At 38.6% G+C, this 23,579-nt stretch overlaps 1 protein-coding gene across 2 annotated transcripts in view; it reads right to left on the bottom strand.

The window, feature by feature from the left end:
* Window positions 1–23,520, bottom strand: part of sumo1 (small ubiquitin like modifier 1) — a 39,989-nt gene extending 16,469 nt beyond the window's left edge. For both annotated transcript variants that reach the window (XM_072561767.1, XM_072561768.1), the window contains exons 1-3: window positions 23,405–23,520; window positions 9,651–9,722; window positions 9,472–9,549 (exon numbers count right to left, since the gene is read on the bottom strand). In XM_072561767.1, coding sequence (XP_072417868.1) covers window positions 9,472–9,549; window positions 9,651–9,722; window positions 23,405–23,416 — 162 coding nt within the window. In that variant the 5' untranslated portion in view covers window positions 23,417–23,520. The remainder of the gene's footprint in view (window positions 1–9,471; window positions 9,550–9,650; window positions 9,723–23,404) is intronic.
* Between the last annotated feature and the right edge of the window lie 59 nt (window positions 23,521–23,579).

Genomic DNA, 23,579 nt, shown 5'->3' with positions numbered 1-23,579 from the left:
GCACCGGTCAGACCATACTTGGAATATTGAGAGCAGTTTTGGGCCCTGTATCTAAGGAAGGATGTGCTAGCTTTGGAGGAGATCCAGACGAAGTTCACAAGAATTCTCTTAGAAAATCCATGTTGATAGATCATTGCTATAATAGTCATTTCTAGATTTTCTTCTGTTCTCTCCTTTACTCAGAATTCCACTAAATTCCCTCCCACTGGTGTTAAGCTCACTTTTAATTCCTGGACATATTCTGCTCTCATTCTTAATGATAGGAATTCCTGGCTATCTGCTGTTATACTCTGAAGAGTATTGGGTCTAAGCAGAATTCAAATCCACACTTCTATGGGAGCTTAATTTCAATTAGTCACACTCCATTAAACTTGATCCACTTGATTAGTGGCTCCCCAAATTTTGGACAATCAATTCATACAAAAGTTAAAATTAATATAATCAGCACCCTGAACATTCATTCCATTCACCCTCAGGCATCCTTTCAGGTCACATTAAATGATAAGATTCCACCTTTCTTAGATAAACACCAGTGTCTACAATAGACTTGTGATTAAAAAAAAAACACAAAATGGCAGATTATATTTGCACTTTTTTCTTTCCCCAAAGCTGTGAGCATCCTTTTTATGTATGTTCAAGTTTCTTAGAACTTGCCACCCTCCCATTTCAATAGAGATGTCTCATCTTTTAAAACTCTAATATCAATCCTCAGTTTTTCTTCACTCACACATTTCATTGAGTGTACATTATCCCATAGGGATTTATATTCAATGTAGCACTCAATGTACCTTGCTACTTAATTTCTTTCTTTAGAATTTGTTCTAATATTCTCACCAAGGAAAATTCTAAATCTACTGCCTCACCAACAACAAGCATCTCTGCCATAAAAATACAGTTTACTATTCTTCTGATCTTTTTAAGCTTTCCAAATATCTCCTTTTCCCACAGGAGAAACTACAAATCCTCCATACCCACGCCACAAAATAAAAGATCATCCACAAGCATCATAAAGATGCCTGAAAGTTGGCTCTTATATTGACTGGACTATGCCATGTGCAGTCTTAATTGAAGGCAATCCAATTCTGGTAAGACAGACCTTACTGAGAAATACCAAAATCTAGAAGCATTATTTAAGACATATTACACGTTTATTCAACTACCAAAGCGTCCCCACTGCCTTCACCGCCCTTTCTGGAGGATGAACAACCACTTCCATCTTAAGCTGATTCCCCTGTAGAAATGCACATTTATTACCAATTGACAAAAGACAGGTGGAGGAATAACTAGTGCTGTGGAAGCAGGGAGATTTCTGAGGGACTTGGACAGTCTGGAAGAATAGGCAAAGAAGTGGCAGATGAAATTCAATTATGGGAAATTGTGAGATTAAACACATTGTTCAGAAGAGGTGTAGACTGTTGGGTAAGTGAGGAAGGGCTTCAGAAATCTCAAGCACAAAAGGAACTTGGGAGTCCTAGTTCAGGCATTTGTTGCTAACAAATCTAAAAACAAAAATCAAAATCGGTTTTCTTGTTGTTGGTGAATCTCTAGATGTTGGTTCCCTCAGTTTTCTTCAAAACCTTGTGCCACTAGTCTTCCCTTAACCTTGTGTTCCATCAGATGATACCTTTTCGGTGCACATCCAGCTGTGACAGAGCTGGGTGCCCTCTATCTGCCATGTCTGTGTACACCCCAAATTCTCTTCAGCTCTGTAGTTCTTGATGTCTTGCATCTTTTATTAACTTGTCTTCTAGTTTGTTCATGGACACTAAAACTTCCCCATCAAATGGGCTTCTGTTCCTCGTGGCATTCCTGGTTTGTATTTTTTTCTTGTCTTCATTAAACTACACCTTCTAGCTAGTCTTCCCTCTTTCTGGACTGCTCCTATTTTACCTCCCCCTCCTATTAATAGGATTGCATTCAATGTTAGGTGATCTCTTACTAGAGGCATGTTCGCTCCCATACCCACTGTTCGAGCTGATATCATGTTGTCTTGCTGTGATGCTGCCCCTCTAACAAGTCAGTTTGCCCTTAGGCAGAGGTGTCGATGTGTCTGAACTGGTTATTTAATTATGGCTAACAGATACTGCTTAGGCAACAATCAGGTGAAAAGGTACTTTTAAGTTTGTTTATTTTTTTAAAAAATTGTACAATGAAAGGGGAGTGGCCAGTTCTCCTACCTCAGGTTTTTTAAAATTTTGAAGCGGATCAAAAAAAAGCTACTGGGAAAAAAAAAATCCTGATTCCGCAGAGCTTTTCTGGCTGACTCTCTCTCTAACATCTTTCCTGTAAGAATCGGTGTTTGATTTTTCTTTTTTTTGCCTAGAGTTTGTTTATGGGATGCTGCAGGAAATCAGAAAAGTTCGATCATGTCGGTCAGGTTTTCAAATCATCGTTATTCTAAATTCTGTTTTCCTTTGCATTTCATTCTATAGTCTGTAAATAAATTCTGTTTTGTTTAAAACTGAGTTGTTGGACCAACTGCATCACTCCTGGAATATTCACATTACACCTGCTTAAAGAAAATAGAAAAAGTTAGGGTCTGGCCTACATTCTTGACATGTTTTCAGGAGGTCTGGCCAGGTCCATAATACTTTTCTTCCAGCTTTGTACTCCATGCTCCCAAACTATGGACAACCTAACCTTTTCCTCTCATCCTTAACATTCCACCAGCCTTTATGTTTTCCACTTGTCTTCTCTGCTACACTTATAATAATCACATTTCACCATCAACTAACATCTTATGAATATTTGATTTTGATACCCACCTTTTGTCAGTTGTCATGTATAATTATTTTTTTCTGTCTTCACCAATAATCTTTCTCAGGCTGCTCCATTCCTTAAGCCCCTCTCTCACTTAAAATAAACCATATCTGCCAGATTGAAACTGGCTTCCATTAGCCTCATCTCACATCTTAAGGTTTTCTGAGTTCTTTCTGACACATTGGCTTTAATGAAAGCCTTTCTACCTGAATGCAGTGCAACTAATTGTAGCTCCTTCCCATGATGTGGCTGATCACTTATCAGTGTTTGAAAACTTTTGGATACCAACCAAAGGCTAACTCCTGTGGTCTATATCCTCCTAATATTTGCAACAAATTCTTATGTGCAGCCAATGCTAGTGCAGGCAAAAAAAGTAAAGTTTGGCTTATTTAACAAAATTTTATGAACTACTTGGTCTAGCAATAAGTGATTTCATTTACATAGCCCATTGCTTTAATGGCTTTCTAAAACTGTATTCATATTTATTACATTCACATTCTGACACATTTGAATTTATCACTGGCAAATTATTATTGAGAAAGTTTGCTGGTGGTCCAAGTCTGGTCCTTATGTACATTTCCATTAACTTAACCACAATTATTTTACCTTAATTGTGCAGTATTGTTGAATGACAAAATCTGGTTTGTAAATCTACAAAATGTGAAACGAAAATGGTTTCTGCTTTACTCTATAACTCAATCCATAGTCACTTCCACATCAAAATCTCTTGCCAACAGCAGAGTTACTATAACCAATGATGGTGATCTTTGATATTTTTTTAAAAATCTCACATTTGTTACTTATCTCTTCTTTAAGCCAGTTGTACATCTCATCCCTTATTCCTGTATTATTTACAAAAAAATTTAATCTTAGAGGAGAAGAACAAATTGCCTCAGTAATTTTAACAATTGACTTTTTACCTTCTAGATTTCTACCCTCCATGTCAATAACACTGCTTTAATTTCTTTTATGTTCCATTAAATGGAACACAATAGTGTCCCGACTGCTTATGGTCTACTTCATAATGGTATTTCAACACGGCTGCTACACCTGTGTTGAAAACATTTGATTCTTGCTATTTTACAAGGCATAACCACTCTTTTCAAAGATTGCAGTGTGATATCATCCCAAAATCTGACATTGGTGTAACTCTCAATTTCCTGAACTTTGTCCTGATCCTTTTTGCTCACAAATCAGGTAGCTTTTAGCCAGTCTATTCCACACACAGTAGGAGCAAATCTACTGTTCTCTACTGCATTATTTTCAGATTTTGTAATCAAACATTCACTATTGGGCTGAAACTTCTCGTTACCAAACATGGATTGTGTCAGTCCCTCTGTTCTACCTTCCTTATAAGTATCAAAACAAAATAATTAACACATATTTGTCACCTTCCATCACTCTCTAGGTGGGAAAAATCAAGGTAGTGGTGGAATTAAAAATCAGGAATGCTCCAGACACAGGACTGGAGATAAATCAGAGTTGTAGGACTGGAGAATGTAACAGAAGTGGGAAAGAATTAGCATACAGAGGCATTTAAAAACAAGCAAAGGATTTTCAGAATAAAAGTACTGCTTAATCAGAAGTCAACCAGGACTTGGTGCAAGTCGCAATATGGGTGCAGAGGTTGGGATGAGTTTAGAATTCTGGAGAATGGAAGATGGTGCGCAGCCAGCATGGCATGAAATACTCATCATCTTGTGAGGCTTGACTGAGTGCTTCAGCAGCTTTTGAATTGAGTTGAGGCAAGGGTTGAGTCAGGCAATGCTAGAGAGGTGGAAGGCAGGCAGATTTAGCAATAATGTGGATGTACAATTGATGCTCATCTTGGCACCAAGGCTGAGCACCCACATCTTTTGGCATCAGATAGTCCCTAGAGCCAGAAATGGAGTCTGTTGCTGGGAAAAAGAGAAGTGATGGTGGAGACTGAAGACAATATATTGGCCTTCACAATATGTAGTTAAAGGAAATTTCTGCGTGTTGCAGACAACTCAGAAGCAGTTGAGGAATGGAGAAAGGTAGTGATATTATAGAAGTGTAGCATTAATTTTTACACTGATGCATAGTCTTGCTGTCTTTTAGGACACTGTTGTCATGTGGATAAGAGGGAGACCTTGTTTTTCTAATTTAAGTAGTATCAATCTCTTCCAAAGCTGAAACTGAAGTTTAAAAAAAATTCCAAATAAGAAATGCAACTAGGCTGTGGGGCACAGACTGTAGCTATGACAACTCAGGTTTAGCTTACTAAACTTGGCAAGTCTAGAAGTAAGGAATTGTAACTGCATTGTTGAAAAAAAAATCAACATGTTCACTACAATGTATATTTTTCAACAATAGGGGGAATGGGTCTGGGTGGTTTACTCTTCGGAGGGTCGGTGTGGACTTGTTGGGCCAAAGGGCCTGTTTCCACACTGTAGGGAATGAAATGAAATCTAAAAAAACCTTTAAACAAATGAAATGAAATTATATTATCACTGAGGAAAATGGAGAGTTACCTAGCCAGCCAACATAATGGTGCCAAATCAACACAAACATACAATGAATCCAAATCATGTTTATATCACAAATAATTCAACAGTCAAGCACTGCCAGACTCAAGAATAACTCCCAGTCAACTACTCTGATTGTATGATTAGCTGTTGACTTTTAAATATTTATTCTTAAAGTGGAAGAGAAACAGAATGAATACAGAACCAATGCAATAGCTTCATTTTTCAAAAATGATGATGTATTAATATGTGCTTTATTGTTTTCACAATTTATCAACTTACCTAAAAAAAATACAGTGTTCAGTGGATTGATCTGGTATTCAATGTCTAGAAAAGGAAATCAGTGATTTCTACTTCTTGAAAACTTATGGTAATCATGTGTATTACAGCAAAGGAAAAACCTTTCACAGTAGGATTCCATGTGATGCTGTTGAAAACAAGATAATAGATAGCACAGCCAGCCTTAGCTCAAGCTTAGACCTGTGAGCCTTACTTCGGCTATGGGTAAAATTTTGGAAAGGGTTATAAGAGATAGGATTTATCGTTTGGAGAGGAATAAGTTGATTAGGGATAGTCAACACGGTTTTGGCAAGGGTAGGTCGTGCTCACAAACCTTATTGAGTTCTTTGAGAAGGTGACCAAACAAGTGGATGAGGGTAAAGCACTTGATTTGGTGTCTGATAAGGTTCCCCACAGTAGGCTATTGCACAAAAAGTAGAGGCATGGGATGGAGGGTGATTTAGCCGTTTGAATCAGAAATTCGCTAGCAGAAAGAAAATGGTGGTGGTTGATGGGAAATATTCATCCTGGAGTTCAGTTACTAGTGAGGTACCGCAAGGATCTGTTTTGGGTCCACTATTGTTTGTCATTTTATATAAAAATGACCTGGATGAAGGTCTAGAACGATGGGTTAGTAAATTTGCAGATGACACTAAGGTCAGTAGAGTTGTGGATAGTGACAAAGGATGTTATAGGTTACAGAGAGACATAGATAAGCTGCAGAGCTGGGCTAAGTGGTGGCAAATGGAGTTTAATGTGGAAAAGTGTGAAGTAATTCATTTGGTATGAGTAACAGGAATGCAGAGTACTGGGCTCATGGTAAGATGCTTGGTAGTGTAGATGAACAAAGAGATCTGTGTCCAGGTACATAGATCCTTGAAAGTTGCCAACCAGGTTGATAGGTTTAAGAAGGTATATGGTGTGTTAGTTTTTACTGGTAGAGGGATTGAATTTCGAAACCATGAGATCATACTGTTGCTGTACAAAAGTCTGGTGCGGCCACGTTTGGAGAATTGCATACAGTTCTGGTCACTGCATTACAGGGAAGATGTGGAAGGAAGGTTCAGAGGAGATTTGACGAGGATATTGCCTGGTATGGAGGGAAAGTCTTACAAGCAAAGGCTGAGGGACCTGAGGCTGTTTTCGTTAGAGAGAAGAAGGTTGAGAGGCGACTTAATTGAGACATAAGTTTATCAGAGGGTTAGATAGGTTGGACAGTGAGTGCTTTTTCCAAGAATGGCGATGGCTAGCACGTGGGGAAATTGCTTTAAATTGAGGGGTGATAGACATAGGACAGATGAGAGAGGTAGTTTCTTTACTCAGAGTAGTAGGGGCATGGAACACACTACCTGCATCAGTAGTAGACTTGCCAACTTTAAGGGCATTTAAATGGTCATTGGATAGACCTATGGTTGAGAATGGAATAGTGTACGTTAGATGGGCTTCCGACTGGTTCCACAGATTGGTGAAACATCAAAAGGGCCTTAGGGCCTGTACCGAGGCGTACCGTTCTACGTTCCAAGTGACCACAGAATTTAGACACTTGTACGTGTGTTCATGTTGATTTGATGCCATTATGCCATCTAGCTTGGTAGCTCTCAATGGTCTGCCGAAGGACTGTTTTCAGATTACACATTAAACCAAGATCATATCCACCCTTTCAGGTGGACATCCAAAATGACCATGCAGTTTATGGAAAACAATATGCATATTCTCCCAGGGTGTAACGTATGCCCAAGGGCAAAACAGCTTTGGAAGCAGGTGAGATGCTTAATCAGGTTAGAGTGTTTTGGGGTTGAGTGAGACTCTGTTAAGTCTAAAGTCTGAAGATCTCAATCAAGATCCTTAAGTAGACAATTAATGCCCACTTAAGGGACTCCTTATGTCATATCTGGTATTCAGAAGTTGGTGGAGCATATGCCTCTTGGAAAGCCTGAAAGATAACCCTACAGAGTTTGTTAACAGACTGTTGGATTGGAAGAGACACATTTTCTTCACTCAAAGACAGTCAATGCATGGCAGTGATTTAAAACTGAGAAGGGGCACCACCATGAGCTACCCTTTGCCCTTCTAACCACCAACATCCTGGTGCCAAAGAAAGTCATGCAGCATGCCTCAATGATTACAACCTGGTGGTTCTGACCTGGATAATTATGAAGTACTTTGAAAGGTTAGTCATAACTCACATCAATCCCAGCCTACCAAATTGCCTGGATTCTTCACAATTCACGTACAGCAATATCCTTGTAAATCTTTTCTGCACCCTCAAGTTTAACAACATCCTTCTATAGAAGGGCGACCAGAACTGTACACAGAAAAATGGCCTCACCAATGCCATGTACAGCTGCAACATAATATCCCAACTCCTAAACTCATCATTCTGACCAATGAAGGCAACCGTGTCAAATGTCTTCTTCACCATCTTGTCTACCTGAAACTCCACTTTCAAGGAACTATGCACCTGTGGCCCTAGGTCTCTGTTTGGCAACACTTCCCAGGACCCTACCAGTAGCCGTGCAAGTCCAAACCGGTTTTGCCTTCCCAAAATACCTCACATTTACCTAAATTAAACTCCATCTTCCACTCCTGGCCCATCTGATCAAGGTCCTGTTGTACTCTGAGATAATCTTCTTCACTGTCCCTTCTACCACCTATTTTGATGTCACCTGCAAACTTACTAAACATGTCTCCTATATTCACATCCAAGTCATTCATATAAACCCAGTACGGATCCTTTTAGCACACCACTGGTCACAGTTTTCTAGTCTGAAAAGCAACCCTCTTCTCTTTTAAATGTAAGATGCAACCAAAATGCCAACCCCCCCCCATCAGACACTCAGGACAGGGATGGTACCGGGTTAAGTACAGATTTAAGCTCGCTCTATTTCCTTAAAACAGAAAAAAGAGAAAGTTGCCCTAATTCTTGACCTGAAATAAAGTTCCAGTGATTCTGGAAAAATAAAAGAAAAAACAAATAAACAAGCAAAAAGTTTTCCTCAACTTCCATCAACCACTATTGCGGTATGGACAATAAGGGGTTGAAATGCAAAATAAACATTTCTTGACTTAATCAAACACAAAGGAAACTAAAAATCAAACCCCTTCAGCTCCATCCTCAAACATTCCCAGGACTGGGTCAGCAATGGTCTAATAGTCAGAGGTAAATGTTCCTCTACCAATTGTAAATGAAAGCAAAGTTCCCTTTACACTGACCTCAAACACCTGTGGGACAAGGACAAACACCTGGTTAAAATAAAAGCCCATCTTGGTTCTTTCATGGGGTCCAAAGTCAATACAAAAAAGGTAAATCAAAACCACCCTCTTCCTGTGGAAACAAAAAACCATTTCAAAATAACATTACCTAGGTTAATGCACTCCAGCTCCTGCAGTGCACAATGGTCACAAAAGGCCTCCATCTTACCGATGAACACCATGTACTCCTGCTCCAGAAAGCAGTCATAACCGCAAAAGAGGGGCAGATAGTCAGAACAGTCGAGCCTTTCTTTGGCTCACTGCCTGGACCTGTTAATGACCATCTTGACCAGGTTCACAGGCGAAGCCACAAGACAAAACATAGACTTCCCCACTCCTCCCTGTGCCATGTGCCCGTCTGGAATGTGGGGCTGAAGTGCAAGCAAAATTTCAACAGTAGCATCTTTTAAAAGAAAACAAAGAAAAAAAGTGGCTACAAATGGATGCATGGAACATAAATGTGAAACAGTTTTCTCCAGGCCACAGAATGTGCACATAGTCTGGTACTGGTAAATTTCCTCAGTCGTAAGTTGCATGGGACAGACGCATGCAGCACTTTCCACCCCAGATCCCCAATGTAACAGGGGAAGACTTCTTTGGAGACAGTGTTGAATAGTGTAACACTATTGTAAAGCTGTTTGAGATTGCTTATCTGCCTGCTGGAAAGCAGGACTTCTCCCTTGGTTCTCACCTGTCGCTGACAGTAAGACTCCTTCAGCTTTCTTAGTTGCGTGGTCATTTTCACTTTGAAATGGATCTCACTGTTGTCCTGCAAAAAAAAGTGTTTATTTTGTAGTTCCTAGTTTCCATTTGTAGTTTCCAACAGCAGAACTAAATAAGACAAAGATATTCAATGACAATGACACTGACCTGGCCTATAACTTTTAACTTAATGTATTCACCATCCTTCTTTTCTCCTGTTTGGCTGGAAGGCTTTGCCTCCTATTCACAATACAAATAAAAAGAAGAATTTTGGTCAGAACAATTTTATTTTCAAAATCACTTTGTACAGCATCCTGTTGCCTAGATCAGCAATCAGCTCAATTGTCCCTTCAGTGTTGGCAATGTATCACAGTGCCATTTGCATTTCAAATACACAAGAAACATGAAATAAATCATACCTGAGTTTTTTTTTATTTTTAAAAATTTTAGGAAACAATATAGCAAAAATGTTACATACCAGCAGATAAAGTGGAATGTCTAGATGCAACTGGCACTCACTTAGCTAGTGCTTGCTGCAATCACAAAATGCTGTATCGTAGCAGACATAAAACATTACTTTATTTTTACTAAAGAAGCATGCAAACAAGTCCCATTGTCGCAGCTCAAGGCATCACTAATGTTAGCACACGTGATATTTTCCCATTTGAGTAGTATATTAACATTGTTTATTTATATTAAACCAAATGTTATTTATTAATGCTATAAACTGAAAAAGCTAGCAATTAATAATTTAGAAATACTCAAGAACAAAATTTAAATTTGGATTTTTTCTAGCATGTATGCCTGGGTTTCTTTAGAAATGTATCCACAGTGCAGCATTTACACTATTCTAAAGTGACACCATGAAAGATAAGACAAATGGTTTTGCTGTCTCAAAATGAAACGGGGCTTCAAGTGAAACATAGCAAGAAAGTGCCTACCATGCCTGAATCATTTACCTCGAAATCAAAGATTATTTCCTCAGCACATAATGCAAAAAGCCTCCATTATTAGAAAATTTAAATATTATGTGTGACAAAAGATTGCCAGTTTACTGTATTACAGTAGATACTTGGTCAATTATAAAGATAGAAAACACCTCAGGACAACTGACTTATAGCCAAGCAAACTACTGAACTAGCAAGTGGCATAAAAGTTCACAACTCTCAACCTTGCATGTACATGTAACAAGAAAATGTAACAATTAAGACACAAAACAGCATAGCAGCTATAAAATTATGGTTGTACCATGTTTCTACATTTATTTAGTTAACAGTAACACTTAATCTAATGTTCATACTTAAATCTTGTGTTCCGATTACCCATTCTTTGCAGATGTGGAATTGGTCACAGTTTAATACAATGGTGATGTCAGTCACAATTCCTTCAAGCATTACACACTCACTGTCTTTGTGAAAGCCACTTTCTTTATTATGGAGCTCTCTGCAGGGGAGAATGAGAGATAGGCACACAGAGCAAGCTGGTGACAAGCCAAGAGAAAGAAAGAATAGGGATAACAAGAGGGGACCCTAGAAAAAGTGAACATTCTTGCATGTTTCCAGATTGAGGTAACTGAAACATGATAAGGAGAAACAGAACTTAGCAGAGAAATAGTTGGTATGGGGAAAATGGCAAAATCAAAAAGGCAATTTCAGAGATTAAGAAACAAATAAATCCCAACAAACTGGACTCAGCTCCCATATAAATAATGTTTTTGCTGTTAGAAAGCTACTTTTAGATGATCACCCATTGTGTTTTACAACATTTTCCAAAACTAAATCCTAGTTACTTGAATTTCTTAGCTTATCAATTAAAACCAGCTTCATCACCACCTGTAAATTGAAAATATTAAATGTATATTTCAATAAAAAAAGATGGTTACAACCGAGAAACACCTTAATACTCAGACAATACCCCTATGGCACCAGCAGGAGCCGTGTGGTTTATATATAAAGGACTGTGCTTTCTAAAGGGCACGCAAGTTGATGGTCACTTGAACCATGTTTTCAAAACCAACAGTGAAAGAATAATTGTTTCTTCAAAAGGGCTCACCCTATTATGTACTTGCAGAATAGGGTGTTTAAACTCATTTTAAAAAAGGTTAATGTTTCAAGTATGGCCCTATGTTAGAAAAGTGGCCTGCTCATTTTATTGATCCTTGATTATTTGTTGATTCAAGTTCGGCACTAGGATGGGGAAAAGCTTGAGCAAATGCAATCTTTTAATTCCGCTTCACTACCTTCTGTTTCAGGGTTATTCCTATGAGACTGAAAGTGACAGAAGCCATGAGGAAATAAGTAAACTCAACTGAATGAGAGTCATAGAGATGCACAGCACGGAAACAGACCTTTCAGTCCAACTCATCCATGCTGGCCCGATATCCCAACCCAATCTTGTCCCACCTGCCAGCACCTGGCCCATATCTCTCCAAACCCTTCCTATTCATATACCCATCCAAATGCCTCTTAAATGTTGCAATTGTACGAGCCTCCACCACTTCCTCTGGCAGCTCATTCCATACATGTACCACCCTCTGTGTGGAAAAGTTGCCCCTTAGGTCTCTTTTATATCTTGCCACTCTCACCATAAACCTATGCCCGCTAGTTCAGGACTCCTTCACCCCAAGGAAGAGACTTTGTCTAATTATCCTATCCATGCCTCATGATTTTATAAACCTCTGTAAGGTCACCCCTCAGCCTCCGATACTCCAGCGAGTTTGAGGGACATGATTTCCCACGCACAAAGCCATGTTGACTATCCGTAATCAGTCCTTGCCTTTCCAAATTAATGTACATCCTGTCCCTCAGGATTCCCTCCAACAACGTGTCCACCACAGAGGTAAGGCTCACTGGTCTATAGCTCCCTGGCTTGTCCTTACCACCTTTCTTAAACAGGTTTTATTCACTTTGATGCATTTCAAGACATCCAGCACTTCCTCCTGTGATAAGGACATTTTTCCAATATGTCACCATCTATTTCCCTACGTTCTATACCTTCCATGTCCTTTTCCACAGCAAATACTGATGTAAAATACTGGTTTAGTATCTTTCCCATCTTCTGCGGCTCCACACAAAAGCCACCTTGCTGATCTTTGAGGGGCCCTATTCTTTCCCTAGTTACCCTTTTGTCCTTAAATGTATTGTAAAAGCCTTTGGATTCTCCTTAATTCTATTTGCCAAAGCTATTTCATGTTTGCTTTTGCTCTCCTGATTTCTCTCCTAAGTATACCCCTATTGCCTTTATACTCTAAGGATTCACTCCATCTGTCCTGTCTATACCAGACATGTGCTTCCTTCTTTTTCTTCACCAAACCCTCAATTTCTTTAGGCATCCAGCATTCCCTACACCTACCAGCCTTCCCTTTCACCCTAACAGGAATATACTTTCTCTGGACTCTCATTATCTCATTTCTGAAGGCTTCCCATTGTCCAGCCATCCCTTTACCTGCGAACAGCTGTGTCCAATCAGCTTTTGAAAGTTCTTGGCCAATTTTGACAATATTAGGCTTTCTCCAATTTAGAACTTCAACTTTTAGATCTGGTCTATTCTTTTCCACCACTATTTTAAAACTAATAGAATTATGGTTGCTACCTGCCCTGCCTTATTTCCCCAAGAGTAGGTCAAGCTTTGTATCTTCTCTAGTAGGTACATCCACATATTGAATCAGAAAATTTTCTTGTACACACTTAACAAATTCCTCTCCATCTAAACCCTAAACACTGTGGCAGTCCCAGTCTAAGTGTTTGTAAAGTTAAAATCCCCTACCATAACCACTCTATTATTCTTGCAAATAACTGAGATCTCCTTACAAATTTGTTCCTCAATTTCCCTCTGACTCATAGGGGGTCTATACAATCTAAAGATAATTCTGAGTCAACAATACCGCCATTTTAGATTTCTTGCTTTGGCAAAATAAAGTATGAGTGAATCCTGGAATACAAATACGCTGCATTATTTACTGAAATATGCAATATTTTTGAGTGACACTCTAAAAACAAAATATTAATAGACGCCAGACATGTTTGAAACTTGTGACTTGGGGATACAGTGAATAATCAAAACAGAGACTGGATCAAAACAAAATTATGTTACAGGTGGTTGTTGTGTGATGTACACATTGTTAGAACCAATACTTGCCTTTTTCATTTCTCACTCCACACCATGTTCCATTTAACATGTCAATAACAAATGGTACGCATTCATCTGCGACAAACCGATTTTCTCATATTATGCAAGTATATACGAGAGATTATACAGATCACTCTAGATGACTCTTTAGCATTAGCTTGCTGTCTCTCCATGGATGCTATCTGACCCGTTGCGATTGCCAGCAAATGTTGTTTTCAGTAGATTCCGCCATCTGCAGTAATTTGCTCCTGCTATGACCTTCCTACTAGCAAAGACAGCCAGACTGAGTAATGAAGAACACTACCGATTCAATTACGTTGGTTAAAATACAAAGAAAAGTCAAGTATACCTACGAAAGAAAATTTGTTTGAATTTGAACATTAAAAAATGGGGCAGGAGTGGACAATGTACTCATATTGAAACTGCATTCAGTTTCAATACAAGTGTGAGAGAACTTTCAAAAGGTAGTGGCTCAAGTTCAAGAAGTTAAAGGTGGAGAGCCTCTGTTGGGAGTTCTTTTGGGAAAAGAGGAAGATCTTTTGGGAAAACTTTTCCTGCTTTTTGAACAATTACTCTGAGATTGATGGAAAAAAAATTGGATATAGGTTTTCATATTTTATCCAGTATTTTGTTTTCATACATTTCCTTGGTAATTCTATTTAATTGCAAAATTAGGAGGAATTTTTTTTAAAAATTGGCATTTATCTACATTCAAAGAAAAAAAAACAATACTTAAGCAATATAAGCTTCTTCAAAATAAAATTTGCCTCCTCCATCCACTACTCATTTGTGAAATGACAAAGATTTAACTTGTTCTCAATAATTTTCCAACAACACTCCTCTGTTAATGATTAAAAACAAGTGACAGAAGCCAAGAGTGACATCTTTTAGGGGACTTTTCTCTGCTTACTTAACATAATCGCCTCTCGTGTGACAAGGGTTGAGCATCATAGATAGTACATCTTGTCCAGGACTTTAAAAGCAAACATACATAGAAGAATGCAATAAAGACCATTATTCCAGAACTATTAAAGTGCAGGGCTTCTGTATCACAAACATAATTACCCTGCATGATCTGTGGTTCGGTGTTCAACGACAGAAACTTAAAAGTAGAAGCAAGAACACATTAAAGTGGAGGAAACTGGTCTGTTGTTATTAGACAAGGCTACCTCCCTAGAAATATTAATTCTTCTATTTGTGGAACAGATTTTTGATGTTATTTTCCTTGTGGCAAAATCTCAACTGAGCAAAGGGCAACCTGACTTTATTAACGTTAAGTCATGTTTGGTTAATCCAGTTGATTTTTAAAAAGCACAAACAAATAAACTAGGAAGTGTGTATGGATGTCACCTAGATATTTTCTACTTCACCTGTTCACAGCACTGGATCAGGTGGGCCTTGAATCTGGGCTGCCTCTGGTGCTTCAAGACTTCTGTGGATGGCATCTATATTGGCTTGCAGATGGCATACAATAAAAGTTCTACACAAAAGAGCAATGGCATAAAATACAAAAAGATAGCCTTTTGACTGTGTAAATGTTTTGGAGGCCAGAAAGTGGGTGTTAAGGGCAAGTGCTTAGATTGAATGTTATTTTCTTCATATATATTATTGCCTTAGAGGAAGGTAAAGGGTTGAGTATGCAATTTTACAGTATTAAGACAGTAAATAATACAGGTGGAGGCAATGGTGTAACAATATCATCGGGCTAACAATCCAAATCCCCAGGGTGTCATGGGGACAGATTCAAATACCACAATGACGAAATAGGAATTCATAAAAGATAAACCTAAACCTAATGGCAACTACTTAACCACTCAGGATTGTCAAAAAACCCATCTTCATCACTAATATATTTTAGGTAAGGAATTCTGCAATCCTTATCTGGTCTGGCTTACATGTGACTCCAGACCGAAATGCAGATGTCAAAAAGATTAGGGAGCCCAAGACACAAATCATTTAAAGTGCAAAGACATTTACCAAGAGTGGTCAACTGGAATAAATGTAATGTTGGCCTTTCAGGGATGGCTAGAAAAGAAATGGGAGGAAGTGATGCTTCAGCTATCTAGAGTCTGAGTCAAATACAATTGAGTACTGCATTCAGTTTAGGACATTGCCATCTCAGTAAGATACAGGTGTAAAATAGATACCCAAGAGCAATACTAATATTTACAGTATCCAAATTGCCTTCACAATTTAGCAAAGTTGGTAATATTGTCTTTACGGTCTAAAATTTCTCACCTGAAGAATAACCTGAACCTAAGGCTTTTAAAGTGTTAAACTGATTTGACAGTTTCAAATGCATCAACCCTATTCCTTCCAGAGGTAGGATCAAGAACCACAGTATATAACCTCAGAATAAGATTAAAAATCACACAACATCAGTCCAATGGGTTTATTTGGAATAGTGGCTTTTGGAGTGCTGTTCTTTCATCAGATAGCTAGTGGGGCAGCATCAGAGGACACATTTATAGCAAAAGATCATAGTGTCATTTTTCACAGAGAGGGTGGTACATGTATGGAATGAGCTACCAGAGGAAGTGGTGGAGGCTAGTACAATTGCAACATTTAAGAGGCATTTGGATGGGTATATGAATAGGAAGGGTTTGGAGGGATATGGGTCGGGTACTGGCAGGTGGGACTAGATTGGGTTGGGATATCTGGTCGGCATGAATGGGTTGGACCGAAAGGTCTGTTTCCATGCTGTACATCTCTATGACTCTATGACTCATTTAAATGATGCGATATATTGAACAAACCTAGATTGCTATTAAGTCTTTCAACTTTTACAATGGGTTGCAGGTTTTGATTGTTAAGACAATTCAGTGAGCCTTTCTGCTAATTAAACCAAACACCCAGTAAAGCTCACTTCGTCTCGTAATCTGTTAAAGTATGAGTAACAGAACTCCCAAATTCTGCTATGCAAGGAAAGATATTAATTTATTTTTGAACTCTAAAAAAGCGAACATTAAACAACATCTATTCACAATTCTAAGCCGCCCCTTTCTCTTAACTGCTTGTTATCTGCCCCCAACTCTATAACATACTGTGCCAATAAATTCCTATAGTAAAATCATAATCAGAATAATTTCAAAAGCACACAGCAGCTATCGTCTCCGGCGTCTTTTTCTTTTCGGGTGAAGATCTCCCTGGGTCATCTTCTGTCTTTTACTGCAAAAGATGTTTCACATAAAAGAAGGTACCTTTGATAGAAAGTGTTTTGAATGGCAGTCTTTCTTGATGGCAGTTACTCTCGGTCTGACTTTCAAAATGCCTGCTTTTATTAAAACACTCTAAACAAACATCGGATTAGTTCGTGGTTGGCAAAAACAATAAATTCAAACTCGATTGAGTTTTAGTATCCTGGATCATAATTTAAACTGATTGACAACAATTTAAATTTAGCCAAAATAGCAACCACCTCAGGTACCTATTTCACAGCTAAATGTTAAATATTCTCAATTTTCCAGTACACACTGGGGCTCCTAGCTCGTCATATGACAGGTGCTTGCAAGTTCTCGGTGTAAAACGGCATATACTCTCTCTTAAAAAAAGGTACAGTACACACCTTCAACTTCATAACACAATTCATTAATATGCAAGTCCCAGAACTTCTTTCAAATCACATTCCTGTGATAATTTAAGGTTTTATTTTATAAAAAGGTGGCATCTCAACTCAGACAATGCATTAAAGCTGTGAGGTTAAAGTCTGTCTCCATCCCTACCTTGAGACAGAGTGGTTCTATTTCCAAAGTAGGAGGAGTTTATAATATGTCACATAGATTGACTGCCTATACATTGTGTGCTTTTTGAACAAAATATAAACGTATCTGCAAATGCAAATTCACCCCATAGATTTACATATGTGTGTATGTGCATGAGACAGCCAGCCAGAGCAAGTGTTTGTGCATGCATGAGAGAGTGTGTGAGCGCACGTGTTCAGGCTTGATGAGTGTGGCTCTTCACACACTTTCAGGAGAGAAATCAGACTTTTCACAAAAATGTAGTAGAAATCTGGAACTTCATATCCCAAAACGCTGCAGCAAAGCTGTAAGACAACTGGAGTTTTCAAGAATTCGAACATCTTTTTTTGTTAAATATGGGTATCAAGTTAATGGGAGTTATGACAGGCAAAGTTGAGATTTGAATCAGTCATAATCTAACCGAATAGTAGAGTAGGCTTGAACAGCTTATGCTATTGCAAAAAACAGAAGGGCAGTATGACTACAGCATGACTAAATTCCCAAAGAAAAGGTGTCTAGCCTTTTTTTTTGATTAAAATTATTTTTTTTAAAAATCAAGCTTTCCATTAAAGGTTCAAGATAAATTGACATAAACACCACATAAAGAATTAAATAAGTCCTAATAGATTGCAGTACTGGATAAGTATCAGGGCCACAATGAGACTGTAATAACTCAGTAAGCTGTGCACTTAGAGTAGTGCTGTATTGGATAGTGGCACATGTCAGAGTATTTATATTCTATCTCCCAAAAATGCTTTCATCACAGCAAAAGTAAATTTGCTTAAAAAGCTCAATACAAATAGAAATCTCTAAAGTAATACAATGTTGATTCACTAATTGAAGGTCCTTCTGGCTAATAAACAGTCAAATGTTATTTCTTCTGCTCCAAAAAAAAAAATCAAACATTTTCTGGATTAAGTTGAAGGAAACCACCAAAGCTCCACTCTTAACCACGACTAGTGAGCCACTGCTACAGGTATGTGCATGTTGTATTGCATGCGATGTACATGTTTACAACCATAGATCTCACATGGAGTTACCCATGTTGTATCATAGGATACAGTGGAAATAGACTGACCTAGTTGTGGGTATGCAGCTATATTTTCACCCAAGGCTCTTAATGGAGAAAAACCACATTCCAGAAATGGCTGATTTTAGGACTTATGTCTGTGCATATCATTATTATAAATATCTATCTCCACATCTGTACTGGAAACTGCCCATGAAAGCTTGCCATGTTGTAAATGTACTTTCTGGTCAATGATGCCTTCACTATATTTCCATTTTGGCTTTCAGTGCCCTATCCAACACTTTAACAAAATTCAAGCTTTGGTTGCTCAAATAGCCATAAATTCTGTTACTTAAATCAGAAACAACTTAAAAGCCAAAATACCCAATTAAAATGAGATCAGAATTTATGAAATGTGTAACAGAGATTCAAATGACTGGATTTTCAGACTCACTATGAAACTACAGAATAGATTCTATTGAATATAATAATAAAAAAAAGAATTTCCAATGTTACCACTTCAATTTAATCCTCAAGAGCAGAATATGCAAATTATAAACCCCTGTTAAAACCACTCAGAGCTGGGCTTTGTAACTAAATTTACACTGTACCTGCCCCTGTTAAAAGTCTGGATGAGAAATTGCCTTACATTCAATACAATTTTTCCATGCAGACAAAAAACAAACAGTGGTCAGGGTTGATATTGCAAAATTTTTAAAAAGTACCTTCATCTTCTGTAAGGCTCTGTAGGCTTATAACTTCACTTTGAACGAAAATTGTATGGTCTGTTTCTCCACTATTAACCAACCAGAAATTTACACTTTACATAAAAATTGTGAAAGTGCACAAAAATAAGTTAGTTTTTGGAAAAAGGAAAATACTGCTTTAAAGGAAGAAGCCTGTGCAAAAAGATGGTTGCAGTTTTTAAAAAAAGTGTTTTAGAAGTACAGAGTTTAAGCAATCGCTAAAATGAGACCAGAAGTTTGAGCTTTTTGTCTTGCAGTCATCAGAGCTAGGATGCAAGAAATGGACTTGAACTGGAAAAAACATTTTATATGGAATGAGGAAGAAGCAGCTGCTTGGTTGGGCTACAAATGTTCTTGCTGCATCTCTATGCCAGTTAACTGTCAATCTTAATTCTCAGGCACGGCAAGTAGATTCTGATCTGTGAACATTGCCAAGGCAGTCTCCATTGCACCTTTATCAAAAAAAAAAGCTATGAAGGTATAAATGTCAGTCTCTATAAAACAAGATTTGGAGATGCTGGTGTTGGACTGAGGTGTACAAAGTTAAAAATCACAACACCAGGTTTATAGTCCAACAGGGTAAAAACAATGACTGCAGATGCTGAAAATCAAATATTGGATTAGTGGTGCTGGAAGAGCACAGCAGTTCAGGCAGCATCCAACGAGCAGCGAAATCAACGTTTCGGGCAAAAGCCCTTCATCAGGAATAAAGGCAGTGAGCCTGAAGCATGGAGAGATAAGCTAGAGGAGGGTGGGGGTGGGGAGAGAGTAGCATAGAGTACAATGGGTGAGTGGGGGAGGAGATGAAGGTGATAGGTCAAGGAGGAGAGGGTGGAGTGAATAGGTGGAAAAGAAGATAGGCAGGTCGGACAAGTCAAGGAGACAGTAACTGAGATGCAAGTTTGAAACTAGGATGAGGTGGGGGAAGGGGAAATGAGGAAGCTGTTGAAGTCCACATTGATGCCCTGGGGTTGAAGTGTTCCGAGGCGGAAGATGAGGCGTTCTTCCTCCAGGCGTCGGGTGGTGAGGGAGCGGTGGTGAAGGAGGCCCAGGACCTCCATGTCCTCGGCAGAGTGGGAGGGGGAGTTGAAATGTTGGGCCACGGGGCGGTTTGGTCGATTGGTGCGGGTGTCTCGGAGATGTTCCCTAAAGCGCTCTGCCAGTCTCCCCAATGTAGAGGAGACCACATCGGGAGCAACGGATACAATAAATGATATTGGTGGATGTGCAGGTGAAACTTTGATGGATGTGGAAGGCTCCTTTAGGGCCTTGGATAGAGGTGAAGGAGGAGGTGACTCCTCCTTGACCTATCACCTTCATCTCCTCCCCCACTCACCCAGTGTACTCTATGCTACTCTCTCCCCACCCCCACCCTCCTCTAGCTTATCTCTCCAGGAATAAAGGCAGTGAGCCTGAAGCATGATGAAGGGCTTTTGCCCGAAACGTTGATTTCGCTGCTCGTTGGATGCTGCCTGAACTGCTGTGCTCTTCCAGCACCACTAATCCAGTATAGTCCAACAGGTTTAATTGGAAGCACGCTAGCTTTCAGAGAGTCGCTCCTTCATCAGCTGGTGAAGAGACCACCTGATGAAGGAGTGACGCTACAAAAGCTAGTGCTTCCAATTAAACCTGTTGGACTATAACCTGGTGTTGTGTGATTTTTAACTCTATAAAACAAGATTCTGAGTATTTATGTACATAGCTTCTAGCATTCATGAGTACTCACTTGATGATCTTAAACTGGTTTCAAGTGCAACTCTTAGCATAGTCTGGATTAAACAACATATAACTTTCAATGGCATAATCACATCTAATGTTGGATATACTTTTCGGACGCTTGGAAACGCAGGCTGGTTGAGTGACATACTGCAAGTCACAAATGGTCAATGGTCCGCCAGTCATATGACCCACACGTAATAGCACAATCATTTAACATTATTCATTTGTATGGTACGCAAACCATCTTTCTGGCTTGTCAGCAACATGATTTAATGAAAGTAGCGCAGAGACAGACAGAGACAAGACAGAGACAGAGACAAATATTGTTCAAATTTTTGAGACAACTTCCCCTTCCAGAGGAATCAGAGGTAAACTGGTTTCTTGCATCCTAGTTCTCATAAGTGCAAAATGAAAAGTTTCAATTTCTGCTCTCTATTTAGCAATGTATAAATCATGTTCATTGGAGCATACTGTGAGTTGTAAGCAATATTGTATTTCCATAGAGCAAAAACAGTCAGCATGGAGCCAATGAGTTTGACAACAATATTTTGATTGGCTCCTTGACTAGGTGACAATGGCTATGTGGGATCAGTGCAGCAGAGAATCACCGAGCATGAAAAGAGAAAACACAAAGAATCTCTCTCCTGTTTGAAGGCACCAAAATGTCTCCAGTAACAGCTAGCCATTTTCCAATCACTTTTCTCAGTAAAAATCTGATTGAAAGAGGAATAAAATGCCCTAACTGAAGTGAAAGGACAAATTCTTAAAAAAACAAATGAAATAAAGAACCAACATAAAACAAATGTTGCAATCAGTAGCAAAGAACTAAAAGGAATTCAACACAAGAGAAAGAAAGAAACTCATCAAATCTTGTAATCTAGACTGGTGCTATTGAACTGTTTCTCCTAAATTTTCTTTTCTCTTTTTTCACACTTAATATTCAGGTCACATCTATGTGTTTGTGAAGGGGATAAAGTTTAAGAAAGAATACAGTTTAAGTAGCATAGTTATATGTTGAGAAATATGAATTGCTAATTGCCATTGATCAAGGACATTTTGTTTGAAATAATCAGCTATTTGCTTGTTAAATACAGAAGCCTAGTGAGCACAGTTGCTTCTAACCTACACCACTGATTAGCGTGGCGACATATTGGTTTTGGGAACAGAAATCAATGCCGTGCACGGATCTAGAACCAACCAGCAAAACAAAAATTACAGCAAACATAGTTGGTGAGTACAATCTTTTAACTGGAGTGCATCAGTCAGGTAAACTGGGGACTTTGGATTGTTCGACTGACTCTTTTCACATTTGTGATGATGCCAGAAATGCAGCACACTACCCAGTGAATTGTAACAAAAATCAACGAGGAATTTCTGATCTCAAATATCTTGGTTTATCAATATAACTTTTTTTCAACAAAAACAGTAATAGGTATTTTCAAACAAATAAAATGCTACAAAAATGAAACACACAAGTGTTCCTCATCTCAACTGATTAAGATCTATATAATAAGCTTGCTTTCAAGCCAACATAGATCTGTTAGGAATGTAAAAGCTTAATGTGCTCAATCACACCTCTACCATGAATAAGTAATCCAAAGAATGGATTTGTAATTTTGTATTTGATCTGCTAGGCCAAACAGACAGTTAAAACTCAATTCACTCATATTTAGTGCTGTGTGGCTCAGTTTCAAGTGATTTACTTGATAGTACAGTCTAAACTTAGTAACTTGTATGAATTAGAACACAATCAATTCTGCTGGTGACAGAGGAATTAGTATTGTTTTGTTCAACACCCCAAACACAGACTATAAGTATTGCCTCTACAGTCACATGATGCAGAATTATACTGTAGACATGTCTGAAAAATTAAAATCAGATTCAAGCAGTTATTACAGTCAGCACACACACTGCTGAACTAAGCACCTTATACTTTTAATTCTCTGTTCCCTGGCCTAACTGAGAACAATTCTATTTACTAGCTTCAAATAATAATTTTAATTAATTAATCTCAGAAGTACTTGAACTAGAGTTGACAGATCTCGTCGTGGTAAAACAAGACTTGAAAATACGTAATCCATTTTATTAAATATAAATATTTTAACATCCGTGGATGAATTAGATACTCTCTTCAATCATGTACAATCTACTGACCGCGCTATTTATAACTGGTGTATTTTGTCATGAAAAACCCGAAAGATTTAATACCAAATACAACACAAATAATGTACATGCACGCCAGGATAGGCTAATTAAAACAATCAAAACTAAGCCACAATCCATCTCTAGCAGCTCGACCTCATTGTTCAGTCATTAAACAGAATTCGAAAGTACCCCCCCCCCTCCCCTAAAGTTGTACTTTCACGATAAGAAGTACATTATACAACCAATTTAAACCAAAACAGAACTGCAAGGCGCGCCCCCGATTTACGAAGCGCGCACCCAAGCTTTACTCAGCTTCCTTCCCTTCCGCCTCCATTTGAACCCCGTGTTGAGTTGCAATGTTACACTAAGCGACGAAAACACAACATTATACTGGCACAATATTTGTTTGTTTTTAAATGAAACGTAAACATCTACCTGATCAGACATATTAACGCCGGACAGATGTAGTTTGAGGGAATTCAACCACCAATAAATAGCAACACTCTCACCGGTCACTTCTGCGTACCGACCCAGCACGTAAACGCGTCATATACGTCATGACGCACAAAACATCGACGAAGAGCCCAGTTCCCGTTGCATCCTGGGAGTT

This window comes from Chiloscyllium punctatum, chromosome 42, assembly GCF_047496795.1.
Source record: "Chiloscyllium punctatum isolate Juve2018m chromosome 42, sChiPun1.3, whole genome shotgun sequence".
NCBI lineage: Eukaryota > Metazoa > Chordata > Chondrichthyes > Orectolobiformes > Hemiscylliidae > Chiloscyllium > Chiloscyllium punctatum.
Note: the sequence above shows the minus strand (reverse complement) of the source record. Positions and strands in the feature narration are given on the sequence as shown.